This window comes from Lissotriton vulgaris, chromosome 6 (assembly GCF_964263255.1).
Source record: "Lissotriton vulgaris chromosome 6, aLisVul1.2, whole genome shotgun sequence".
Lineage (NCBI taxonomy): Eukaryota > Metazoa > Chordata > Amphibia > Caudata > Salamandridae > Lissotriton > Lissotriton vulgaris.
This window is the reverse complement of record NC_141694.1, coordinates 1,714,175,666-1,714,188,847: the sequence shown is the minus strand read 5'-3', so window position 1 is coordinate 1,714,188,847 and position 13,182 is coordinate 1,714,175,666. Positions and strand designations below refer to the sequence as shown.

Genomic DNA, 13,182 nt, shown 5'->3' with positions numbered 1-13,182 from the left:
TTCCCCTTCCCTATTTAGGAGGAGAGGGATTGCTGGGTTTCCGCCGATGGAAACTCTTGACTTGCGGCTCTGTTTACCGGAGGGCTTCCAGGTTAGAGTGAGAGGCGGCCCATCCCATTTTGGGTGAGGCGATTGCCCTTAAATCCCCCCTGATCCCACTAAGCCTATTGTGCTAGAAATGGTAGTCCTGGTTTGGGAAATCACACAGTGGCCCCCATGAACAAGGAAATACTCCCTGTGCATTGGGCCTTTGTTATTTTGCTCCTCAAGAATAATCTCTTGCTTTGGAAGTTTGTTTTTGCACAGCAAAATATTTTTGCTAAGGGATGCTATATCTTCTGGCAGGGTATGCATAACCTTCCCACCTAACTGTTTGCTTACTATATTGGAAGAGTTGTGAACAGTATCTTTGGTAACATTTTACTCTTTAATTATACCTATGCCTTACCTAGTTAGTAAAAGCATTTAATGCAGAAGCGCTAAAATAGGCACTGCTAACACAGTTTTGGAGCGGTCGTATCAATTCCTTTGGTGACAACTTGTCTCCCCCTTCCTGAAATCTTTGTGTTGCCAACCTTCCCCTGCAGAACAGAGCTTAACAATTCTTCTAGATTCAGTCAGATGCCTGTAGTTATTTCTTAAGCTAAGTAAAGCTGTGCTACACTAAGTGATCAGGCCTTGTCACCACCAGATACAAATTTTACTATTTTGTAATCTTCCTTGTCCTCCTTGAGTAGAAAACTGGCACCAAACTCAGGAATGCTCCTTAGCCCCTGCATGTTTGAATTTGTAGACAAACGTAGACATGAAGCACATTTATATTACAATGTCAGCAACTGTGGAGGGTGGTCCAGGCGCAGGCGGGTAGACCTGCATCTTTCTCCTGAAGGGCAATTTATTGGTATGAGATGGACCCCCTGCAGATTTAAGACCACTACTGGCAAGGATGGAGAAATACTGCAAGCTGACCAAGGCAATGAATTAATGAAAAATAATGAAAGATTATGATCCTAGAAAACACCTTACATAAAACGAGGAAAAACAACTGGAAGTGATACAACCATTTTTTTGGTAAATATATTTTTATTGCAGCAAAAACAGGCATTTATGACATCTTATATTCACCCTTCCAGACATTTATCTGCGTGCAGGTAGACCCCCATTTCAATCTTCACACAGCCATTTAGCTCACACCCCGGAGGTTGAGCGGCGCAAATGTAGAGAAAGGTCCATCCTGGGGGGTGTCGCATGGATCGGTGAAATTCGTTGTCTGGTAGATGGCAAGGCCACTTTTCGGTCCCCTCAGTCCCCCCCCCGCTTTTGTAACTGGCAACAGTCCCAACCAAACTTCGTCCCTCTCGCTAAACTCGCCCCCCTCCCCTACCCAGCCCTCCCAAAACCCCCCCCCCCTCCGTTTCGGCATCCCCCCCTCTCTCCCCCCCCTCTCCTCTCCCCTTCCTCTACCCTGGAAGTGATACAACCATGTTATTATTTGGACTCCTCTATTGACAAAACAGGCGCATAGGCCATTGACAAAGAGAAAGATCATAGAAGCACACAAACTGCCACCATGGCAGCATGGAGATCACTTGTGGGTAAGACATGCCCTTATTCGATGGAAGTCAGGGAGTCACTGGAGCACTTCATTCAGGTGGTCGCAAAATAATCATAAGAGGAGGCTTATATAAAATACGATAGAAATAGGAATTAGCAGGACAGACAAAATGATGCCATTTCTTCTGGGAGACTAAAAGCCAGAAATGTCAACAAGTGTTGTAGCTAATTTCAAGAAAGCTTGGAATTCAAAATAAGTCTGCCAAACTATACTCGCCTGTAGAGCAGACCAGCAGTAGACCTCAAGCAGAAACCTTTTTGGTTGCTCCATTAGCAGTGAAACAACCATAGCCACAAGGATTTGCTTTCAAAAGCCGTAGCCTTGTAAAGGCTGTAGTGGTCCTTCCTACTGACCTTAATGAGGGTCTCACTCTTTAGTGACCAGCAGAAGCCACTCTATATTTGAGATGTGCAGCTACAACAGTGTGGTGATACTGACTACCTCTGAGACTCTGCAAGCTAAGAGTCTCCCCATTCCACAATCACTAACTTCAACAAATGTAGCCTGATATCCTCTTGGCAGGAATTCCCATAACTCATATGTCCTATTGCAACAGTTCTTAAATAGACTGCCACCCCTGCTCCCTCCCCAACTTTTTACTTCCTGCTTCGAGTTACCCCATTGGTAGGACCTTACTCTTATTAATATTCAATCCATTTTTAATTATGATTATATATTTTTCGTCATGATATTTGAGCATTTTTGCTTTAGTTTTCTGATCTTTTCATTTTGTTAACATTATTTATACACTATTTTCTCCATGATCAGCCACTGTGTGAGTATCTTTCTATTAAAAATGATTTGTACTCTGCAATCCCGAAGGGGGTAGCCATACCACATACTTGGGCCAGGGCCGAAATAATCCCCATCTTTAAAAAGGGCTCAAGCAACTTGCTGGCAAATTATCGTCCAATAAGTCTTTTAGACAGTACACAAAAGCTTTTTAGCAAAGTGATCCTAGGTAGACTACAGGATTGGCTTGCTGATAATGAGATTTTGACACCTCTACAGGCAGGCTTCAGAAAGTCCACAAGCACAATTGATCAAGCGTTTTGTCTACAAATGTTGAACTGGAAATCAGTTACACAGGGAGGAGGACGACCTTATGTTGTGTTTGTGGATTTGTGCATTGCCTTTGATTTGGTACCAAGATATACTCGCTGGCAGGTCCTTTCTGAAATGGGAGTGCCAAGCTATTTGTTTGATACCATAGTCAGGCTACATTCTAACAACTTTGCGCAGGTAAGACACGGCAGAGCAGGAAAGTTAACTTATCCCTTCCCCGTAACTAGAAGAGTCAGGCAGGGGTGCGTGTTGGCACCCACACTGTTTACATACTACATTAACGGCCTTGTTACATTTCTGGACCAATGCGAAAATGACACGCCTAGGTTAGCAAACATGAGGGTTCCTGCATACATGTTTGCTGATGATACCTCACTGATCCCCAAAACACTGATGGGACTTCAGAGGCTTCTGGATCAGTTTGATTGCTTCTACAGGATGTGGAGATTGGAGATCAATGTAGTTAAAACCTAGTATATGGTGCTTAATCCTGGGACATCAACCACAACACATCTCACTCTGGCAGGAGCCCCATTAGAACATGTCCATACATTTGTGTACTTAGGCCTCACACTTACAGAACAACTGGCGTTGCAAGCTCACATTACACAGCGATGATTAAAAACCGAGCAAGCAGTGGGAGGCATTCTCAAAATGTCACGCAGTGCACAGTATTGCCCTACTCTACCAGCGATCCAAATTTACAGTTTTAAAGCCTTGGGGACTGCTGCCTATGGTGCCGAGCTGTGAGGACACCAGGGTAAGAAATGGTGGCAAATCGCTTTATGCGACAACTTGTCAGTTTACCAGTAAGCACTCCATGGCTCCCACTTAGGCTGGATCTTAGGGCCAGAAATATCTCAGATAAATTGGCACTGCGCCCCATACTTTATTGGAGGAGGAACTGGGTCACCCTGGAACTATCCGCTTATCAACAGAGGTTAGAGGAAATCTTGTCCCAAGTGGGCTTTAGCAGAATTCCATGGCTAAAGCATGTAAAGTGTACATTAATAGCCATCGGCCTTGGGGGTCTATAGAATACCCCGGTCCAGGCCGGGGCTAGTTCCAAATTACATATTAAAACTGCATACTTTCAAAATGGAGATAATCGTATGCATAGCCAGTCGAGCCATGGAACCCTAACAAATGACTATTTCACAGCTAAGGATTCCTTTAAGCTAGAGGACTTCCTGGACGAAATAGAACCTCCTCCAGCCAGGCGTCTCTAATTGCAGGTCTGGTATGAAACTTTACCTGTCCGGGCTTTTACTGCAAATGGGAGCGGAGTTGCATTGCCCGGCCTGTGGGGATCAAAAAGAAACCATTGAGCCCATTATTTTCTTCTACCCAATATATGTGTCACAAAGGAGGTGTTGGATTATTCCGCTCTGTCAGAAACTGTGAGTTAAGGAACATAAGTAAGCACTCAGGATTCTGAGATTCGACACATGCAGTTTGTCAATCTTTGCTCTCTCTCATTTTCTGTTGAGTGTGTGTAGAATAAGGTACAAGTCAAGTATCTCTTATAAGAAACCTGTATAGTGGCGAACAGTAACATGGCAACTGTACAATTGTTGGAGAATAGGATAGTTAATACTTGTTGTATAACAGGATTACGATTAGAGTTTTATATTCTTTTAACCTTTTAGCAGGTGATTACCTATTTTATTGCCCAGAAAGCTGCACTCACTTAGCTTCAGGAGGCTAGATTTGCAATTATGTCAACAATTAATTTAAGCCTAGGGAGGTATTCGGCACCCCCAGACAAATTGCAATAAATCCTTACGCTGTAGGAGCCCACTTCATAGCAAAATGTCATAGGCTGCTTCATTGATTATATTATTGTATTGAATTTTGGGCATTTATACTGTAAATGTCAAATGTTTTATGTATGTTTTATTCCATGTGCTTTTATGGCTTACAGCCGAAATGAAGTTTAAAAGTGAAGTGATTTGTACATATCCCTTGTTGACTTTTTCAATGTACAGACATAGTCTAGATAATGTTAATCTGGTTTACGAACATTATTTGTAGGTCTAATATTCAGACTTCTAAAAATTACTCGGATGTGCACCTATATTATTTTTATACGTATAGCCTCCATAAACAGTATGACTTCACCTTGAACATTGTCTTTACATGTCCAAAGGAACCCTGTTATATTCCCCGATACTACCGTTGGCGGGACTCCCTAAAGGGCACGAATTCTATACTACCAGGGAGCTTCGGATATGGCCCGAACACCAGATCGCAGAAACCGAAGCCCTATTCTCCAACGGTCAGCTGCTCCCGTTCACAGACTTGGTAGAAGGAAGCAGGCTCCCAGCCGGCCAATTCCTGCTGCACTGACAGATAGTGGCGGACTGCAGGCGGATATGGGACCAGGGGGATGGGGAACCAGAGCCACTCCCGGTGTTGCACACATTACTCCGTATGGGGGCGGGCAGACACCACATCACATGGCTCTATAAATCCATCATGGAACTAAGACGCGTGCCACTAACACGACTACGGCTCCACTGGGAGGAGGACTTCGGCCGCGACCTCCATGATAGGGAGTGACTGACAGCCCTAGAACACCACAAAAAAGTGTCCCGCAACCAAAGATTAAAAAATATCCAGTTTAATGTGCTGCACCGCGCTTATCTCACGCTGGTGAAGCTCAAATGCTTTTACCCATCATCCCACTTTGAATGCCCCCGATGCCACATCCCGGATGCCCCATTCATTCACATGTTTTGGACATGCCCTGTGATACAGGCACTTTGGCCGACAGTACACGCCACCCTACAGACAGTCACAGACTTAACAGATTTTCATACATGGGAGGCATGCGCTCTAGGCATTTCTAAACGCAATAAACGGAAGAAGGTTGAGACCAAATTTGCCATTCTGGCCGTACTGCTAGATAAACACAGTGTGGCAATGCACTGGCGCGCGACAGACGGTCCCCCAATAGCAGCATGGTGGAGGGGCAGTAAAGAAATGGGCCGCAGCGGAAGAAGACCTCATCCGCCAGGAGGAAGCTCGTGGCATACGACGGCGTCCCATCTCACTAGAGTGGGCGACACTCCTACATGACTTTAAGCAAACACACGCTGGTGTTGCAGAGGGGCCACTGGACCCCCGGGTGGAACTTGCTTCTCCCAGCCCCCCCGCCCCCTGCTATCCCATCCCCCTAAACGAGCCACCTTCCGAGCCACACAATAGGGAACATGATAGGGAAATGGACCCACAGGTGATAGAATGGCACAGAGCTCCACCATACTTGCCCCAGCCTCATGCGACCCCCTAAGCCCACCCCTCCTCCCCCGACCCCTCATTCCCTGAGTTACGGACCCCCCAGTTCAGTTTGGAACCTGGATTGACATTTGCTGACACCACTTGCAGGGGACTATGAACTAGAGACTATCATTCAGGTCGAAGAAACACGATCATCCTACCAATGACCACTTTCGCGGCATCCCCCGGTAGCTCCAGTGGCAGGGCTCGGGAGGTCTCATCGACATGTCATGTTAACGTTGTTTATTATTACAATACAGCAGCAGTCAAGTATGACTTGTGATAACTGTATGATGTGTATAATGATGAAATCCAAAAAAAAGGTTTAACAAAAAAAAATGACTTCACCTTGAACATTGTCTTTACAGGCTGATGTTGGCACTGATGAGATGCACGCACCATTGCTTGACACTGAAGACTCCTGGATGTCAGTGGAGGGTCCAACTTCCATTGTGGAGCTGGCCCTAGAACAGAAACATATTCATTATCCATTGGTTGAGCACCAGTCTACACTATGTTCTATGCTGTATGCTATAATGAAGTTTTCGCTCAAGTCTGTGAAACCACTCGCTCTCTTCGATAGTAAGGTAAAGGTTTCAACAAATTTACTAGTGATAACAAATTGTGTTTACAATTCGATACCTGTAAGCAAATAGCAACCTATATTTCAATTAACTTACTTTCCTATCCAATTTTTAACATAACATACCTCCTATTATTTTAGTTACATTATACCAGTCATTTATCATACTAGTATATTTCCCGTGATAACCTTTCTAAGTCTTATTTATAAATTGCCCAGGAGACAGATTTGCACTCGTTATTATTTTAAAAGCGTGCCTTTTCTATTATCTCGCTTCATGTCGATGATTTCATCCTAGCCATCTTGTGTGAAGGCATGAGCATTGCATTTGGAAGCTATGTTTACATGGTTCATCAATAAATGATGAAATTTAGCATTCCTTCAAGTGAAGTGTTCTAAGGAAGTTCTTGTTTTTGTTTCATCCCTGGAAAAAACGTAACATCCCTTTTGCACTTTTGGGGTATTTTGTGTTGCTGTACATTAGCTGCTAACTAAATAAACAACCGACTGTACAAAGTATGCACAGCAGGTGCATTCCTCCAGAACCTGCCTTCCAACACCTTGTACAGCAGACTCAAGGTACAGGACTTGGTCTTCAGCCAAACCCTCCGCCAAGTCCTTGTGGCTACAGATGGCCTTCAGCGATGCCCAGCAATGTTTGCCACATCCAGCTACATTATCACGAGTAACAGAGTCTACATAAATATAACTTTAGCCATCCCTTATACCCATATACCTGTCATTTCCTTCCATTTTTAGTTTGAGGCAGGGCGTTTTCTGCCATGCTCTCCACTTTTTTTTATGTAAAAGCTTGTCTTAGCATTAAGAGGCAGCTGCTGCATTGTAAAATTTAAATGCAACACCTTTAAATTGTGCGGCGTACTATCATTATATCTTTTTTTCTAACTTTGTTACATCTTGCAAAAGTTTACAGGACTGCTGTTTTTTTATTTTTTCGGAAAAATTTGAATTCTTTGTGCAACATGCTGATCAGAGCAACTCTTTTCTTTAACTTTCGGTGTTATATTTAATCTTGATTTCGGGGAAAGGGACAAAGTGCTTGTGTGTGCTAGAAATATTTCTCTGTCCCTGGCATTGAGGAGGCCAGACTGAGTCTCCTGCTTCACCTGCCTCTGAGGCTGCGCAACTTCCTGCAGTAGTCGTCTAGCAAGGGTGGTCTGAAAGAGTTATGAACAAGAGTTGAAACCATAGTTAACATAATGAGGCTTCATTACAGTTTGTTTGATATAATGTAAAATCCACCAGTCTTCCTTCGTATCTAATATGCACAGCTTCTCTATAGCATCACAAATTAATTTCTGTATATGGTAGCAGGATGAATGATAGAATTGTGTGAAAAACTGAGAAACACACTCTTTTACAGATGCCATGTAGCAAAATTATATTTTGTGACAGAAAACATAATTTCCTATTTAAAGATGTTCTCCAAGTAGACTTTAGCATAGACGTGCCCTTGCACTAATTCCTTTAAGAGTATATGGGTTCTTTTTCAGGGTAAAACTGCATTTTTTAAAGATCTAACTTCAATCCAGTTGCTGCCAAGTGGTGACATGGACCCTCAGCTAATATGTGCACGACAACAGGTAAGTTTAGACCGTTTCTGTTTCTTACAACAAAAAAATTGTGATTATTTTGACGCTTCGTTTGAAATCAGTTGCAAATCATATTCCTTGTGTCTGATCTGTGTGGTAGTGTTCTGATTGTTGAAGAATCGGATACGCATCTGACAGGTTGAAAGCTAGAGGAAAATAAGAAGTCGAACTTTGATCTCAGGAAGCAAGAAACATAAATGGTTACATGTCAAGAGATTACTGCAAATATGATATCAAGAGATCTTAGTTTAGATTGTTTTTAAAGCGATAAGGCCACCATCTTAAGTGTTACAGCCAGGTTTCGAATGGGAATAAAGAAGGTGAATGTGGAAAACTAGAACTAAGCCAAGTAAATGGCTCGATGTGAAATGCATGTTGAAAATATGACATCAGGAGATTAGGCCAGTAATTGAAAATAATGTCTGAGAAAGCTTCTTCGATAAACTGTGAGGTCTTGGAAAGATACACCACTGAAACCTTGTAGAAGAGGCAAATCTGTGGTTATAGGAACCAAAAAAAATGAAATCAGAATGTGGTATAGGATACATGGTAAAGGAAAACTGCTTGTCACTAATTAGTTTGAGGGACATGAAAGGAAAACAAAGATGTGTGCAGCTTTCTTAATTTCTTTCTCGTTTTATCTTGTGTCCTAAGTTTCTGATGAAGGTAGTGAGTGCAGCAGCCCAGGCACAGTGTCACGCGCAAACTCCCATCTCTTCTTCAGAAGTGGCCTCTCCGGTGAGCTTGGGAAAGAAAGTGGATTGGCTGACTCTGTGCGTGGACCTGGCCCAGCAACTCCAAGTTAGCGAGGATGTTATCAGGCGGCATTATGTCTGTGAGCTGTACAGCTATGGGCTCGACCCTGTGGCAGAAGAGGTAATGATGCAAGTTTCCCCATCTTTTAGTACCACTTACATTGCTAGAATGTACATGTTTAGAGTTGTTTATGTGTAGTCTTTTTTTAAACAAATGAATCCCTTGTAATTGTTTAGGAATGCAGAGATATTCCTAATTATGTTTCCTATTTATTTATTTTTATAAAAAAAGATTACAGATAATATAGTATTTTGGATGAGCCTGTTATATTTCAACATGTTAGCTATTACCAACTGTATCTATTCAAAACATGGATCAAACACCACTGTACCATGTGATATGTATTCCACATATATGAATGGGGGCCTACTCTGATAAAACAATACATACCCAGGGAGATCATGGAAATCAGACATGCCGGCAGCCATCTGACTCTTGTACTGGCATCTTCCCATCTCTATTTATATTCATTTTATTTACATATTATTTGAAAGGTGATTTTTTTCATGTTTCTAAATCGAAAGGGGATTTATTTTTGAAAGGCTGACTTTTGAGTGTGAAGGCAATGCCACAATCGCAATGGATCGACTTAAAATTCTGATTAGAACTCAAGCACCAAGACACACTGTGGTTACTTTCTAAAGTTCACAAATGTTATTGTGGCATTTAAAAGACAGATGCACAATACAGTTTGATAAATGACTTTAAATACATTTTCAGAATTATTATCCTGACGTGTTCTCTCTGTGGCTATTCAACCCCCCGCACTTACCAGTTTGTGTGATGTGATCATACTAGCTCAATGCTCTTTCTCCCTGATAGCAGTTTTTAGCTTCTGGTATGCATAGTCTTTCTCGTGGCTTGGGCAAAGGGTAAGTCGTAGCCCATCAAACACTCAAACGAATGTGGCCCTTAAACTTCTGGAACTCATTTGGGTCCATACTGGCAATCATTATAAACTGTGTAATATTTCAGGTGGAAAAGTCGTTTTAAATGCAGCAGTTCTGCCGTGCCAGGGGAGTGAGTGATTTTGCCACTTGTCCATGTCTTTGTATATGTTCTTATACAGTTGAGGATCATTTTCTGTATACAGACCTCTGTCAGATAGACACCAATGTATTTAATAGATTTGGTCGGTCACAAAAAACAGTTCTGCTAGCCTATGAGTTTCACCTTACCTGAGTGTGAGTTTTTAAGGTTCCCAGATTGGTACTTGTTGACCTTGAACCTGAAACGGTCTGATATGTTTGCTATACCTCAGTCTCTGCAGTAAAGGATCGTTCAAGATCTGTAGGGCCACTAGAGCATCATGAGCCAACATGAACATTTGAAGGGAGTTACCACCCACCCTAATAACGCTAAATATATTTTTTATTCCTTAGAGATTGAGTGAAGGGTTCCATTGACAGCCCAGAGAGCGGGTATACCATCTCTGCCTGGTGTATCTTCGTAAGTGAATTCTATTAGACATGCCCCCATTCAAAAGTATCCACATTGTAGAGTAATGCCATTACACATGCTTAGAAATTCATTCTAAAACCCTTATCAATCAGTGCCTCCCATAAGACGGCCCACTTCACCTGTCGAATGAATTCTCAGCATCTAGAAAAAGCGGTATTGCTTGTCTGTTATATCATCACACATGAAATGAGTAGTGTTGTCTCCTGCCTGTTGACTCCTCACCATTCCAGGGTGTTTGGGTGGCTAAATGTGTCATGATCTGTTTGATTTCAGTAGCCAGAACGTAGTGCATTGTTTTGTGTCTATGTAGATTAACCCAATTGGTCTTTAAGTGTTACAGAGCCCTGCTTCCAGCATAGTTGCAATAACTAAGTATGCGCTTCTAAAGTGATTAAACAGCACTATGAAGAAACCAAGCAGAGAGGGAACCATCATCTTATTAAAAGAGGCCATGAACCCAACTGAGCCAATGGCTTTGTTCGACTTACACTTTGTAACAGCCATTCAAGTTTCCTCTTTGCTTATTGGAGCTTCCAGGGTTTTCTTTTGGTGCTTGCCAGGTTTTGGCTGATTAGACTTTCCAAAGATTTAGTGCTAGAAGACTAGCCTTGTTGTTTCTTTTGATTACATTTTGTTTTCCATTTTATGCATTTGAGTGAAAACAATATAGGAACAATCTAACTTCAAAGCAATGATAATATGCTAGCTGGTGATATTGCTGGTACAAATGTAATGTATCAGCATCCTCTCAACTGTGTCCACCTTTTCAGTCTATAGGTTTGTATATGGGCCCTCACCTGTTTAGCCTTCAGCTTGGTGGCCACATACCCCCAGCATTTCTGCCCTCTTCACAATAACTTTGTTCAATGTTAAGTAGTGAGTATTCTGCTTAGTGTATCAGTAGTTCCTTTACTTGGTCCCTCACATTCATGTCCGTATTTATTCAGAAAAAGGGAGCTGAGTGTTCTTTAAATTTTGACAAACGTGTTTGGTAGGGAATTGTCTATTCCCGCTCTCATCTTGCACTATTGCTTTGCTACTAGGAGTTGGTCCCTAAACACCAACTTCATATGTCACAAGTAAATGCCACTCCCATCTTACCATTGTTGATGAGAGCAAGATATTCTTTAGTTATTTATTGGAGCTCTCTTTAATCCACTAAATAATTGAGTGTGAGTGTTATTTTTAAAAACCTGCAGCTGCCTGTAGTTGCTCGGGTGCTAGAAAACAGCTTACTGGAAAGATTCTAACTTAGATATTGATAGTGCCCGAGCATTTTATGAAGAGCTAGATTGTTGGAAATATCTATGGGAAGGAAATTCCAAATGTTAACACACAGATACGAGAAAGATCTACTTCTTGTTCTTGAGAAGCAAATGTATGATCGATACAAAGTTCAACAATGCTTTATTGTTTTAGTTAGTTAAAACCATAACAATATACTGTAGATCATTATAATAATTTAAAACAAATTCTACAATAGGGATTTATTTTCTTTTTAAAACATCAGTTAATTCACAAAACATTGGTTACACAGCTGAGTTAAATGTAAAAAGGGACAAAATGCAATAAAATCCATACACAGTAATCTGTTTTGCAAAACACAGTCTCCAAGGGAGCCTTTTTTAGCATATTAATGTAAACCCATAAAAACAGGACAGAACTGGAAAAAGTCCATTGTAAAATATATGTCAACCACGTTGCTATTCTGTAGCTCCCCTTGGCCCGGTCTTGACTCATTTTTCGTACAGGGTTAAAAATGTTACCATGTTACAATTAAGCTGTGGATCATTTGGATCAAGGCATTTCAATATTGCTGCTCTACAGGTGCGAATACCACTTATATTAAAATGTATTTTCAATAACCAAATGCAATGTGATTTTAGGTTAGGGCAGACGCAAATTAGATGAATCAGATCCTGCTTCAGTGCTCCGCAAAGACTGCATGCTTTCGGACCTTTATATTGCCAACTTGGTTGATCAGCATTTGATGGAATTGTGCCAAGACGTAACGCCATGAACTTTGTTTTTAAGTGCGGAGCATATGTCTGACCTAGATACATTCATTGCTGGCTTTAATTTGATATATGATTGCAAGACCATCCATGCATGTAATCGCTTACTCAGACTTGTTTTGTCCTCCATTAGCTAGTGCTTTATAGCCGCTTTCTTTAACGTTAGCTGAAAGGAAGAAAATGGGTGATTCAATTGCAAGAGACTTATAGTATTAGTACGTTTTAATGATGATCGTAAGTACTTAGTATAGGTGGATTCAGGATCCTCATCTAAGGCACTCCACAGCACATTATTGATTGGATTCTGCCTGTTGGTCCAAATTTTGTACCATGTTTTTATAGTTCTATATAGCCTTTGCACGTGCTGGTGCATGTGCTGGTGCTGCAACCCATCTTCCTGCAGATTCCTCATCTTATAAATGTCTTCTTCTAACTCATGTGGAGTCTGACTTTATGGTGTTTTGAGGAGCGCACATACCCCCTCCAGCTATGTGTGCCTTTTTAGGCAATCTCCCCTGCCATTGCAATGTCATGCACCCATCTGTGGGAATTGATCAAGAGTTTCCTGCCGAGTGTTTGCCTTCCAGCTATGCACCCTCCCACTTCTTACCTATCAATCAGTAATCCCGGGTCTCGGTATCGGCGCATGCCTGACTTCATACTTGTTCTGAACGGGCGATTTTATTGATAAGAACAATAGTTCTTTTTTATCGCTAAAAGCATTGCTATCTA

General features: G+C 41.8%; 1 protein-coding gene across 1 annotated transcript in view; it reads left to right on the top strand.

The window, feature by feature from the left end:
- RAB3GAP2 (RAB3 GTPase activating non-catalytic protein subunit 2) overlaps window positions 1-13,182 on the top strand; it is a 684,945-nt gene that overhangs the window by 561,971 nt on the left and 109,792 nt on the right. Inside the window, exons 31-33 of the mRNA XM_086927924.1 lie at window positions 6,331-6,549; window positions 8,060-8,149; window positions 8,813-9,034. Coding sequence (XP_086784050.1) covers window positions 6,331-6,549; window positions 8,060-8,149; window positions 8,813-9,034 — 531 coding nt within the window. The remainder of the gene's footprint in view (window positions 1-6,330; window positions 6,550-8,059; window positions 8,150-8,812; window positions 9,035-13,182) is intronic.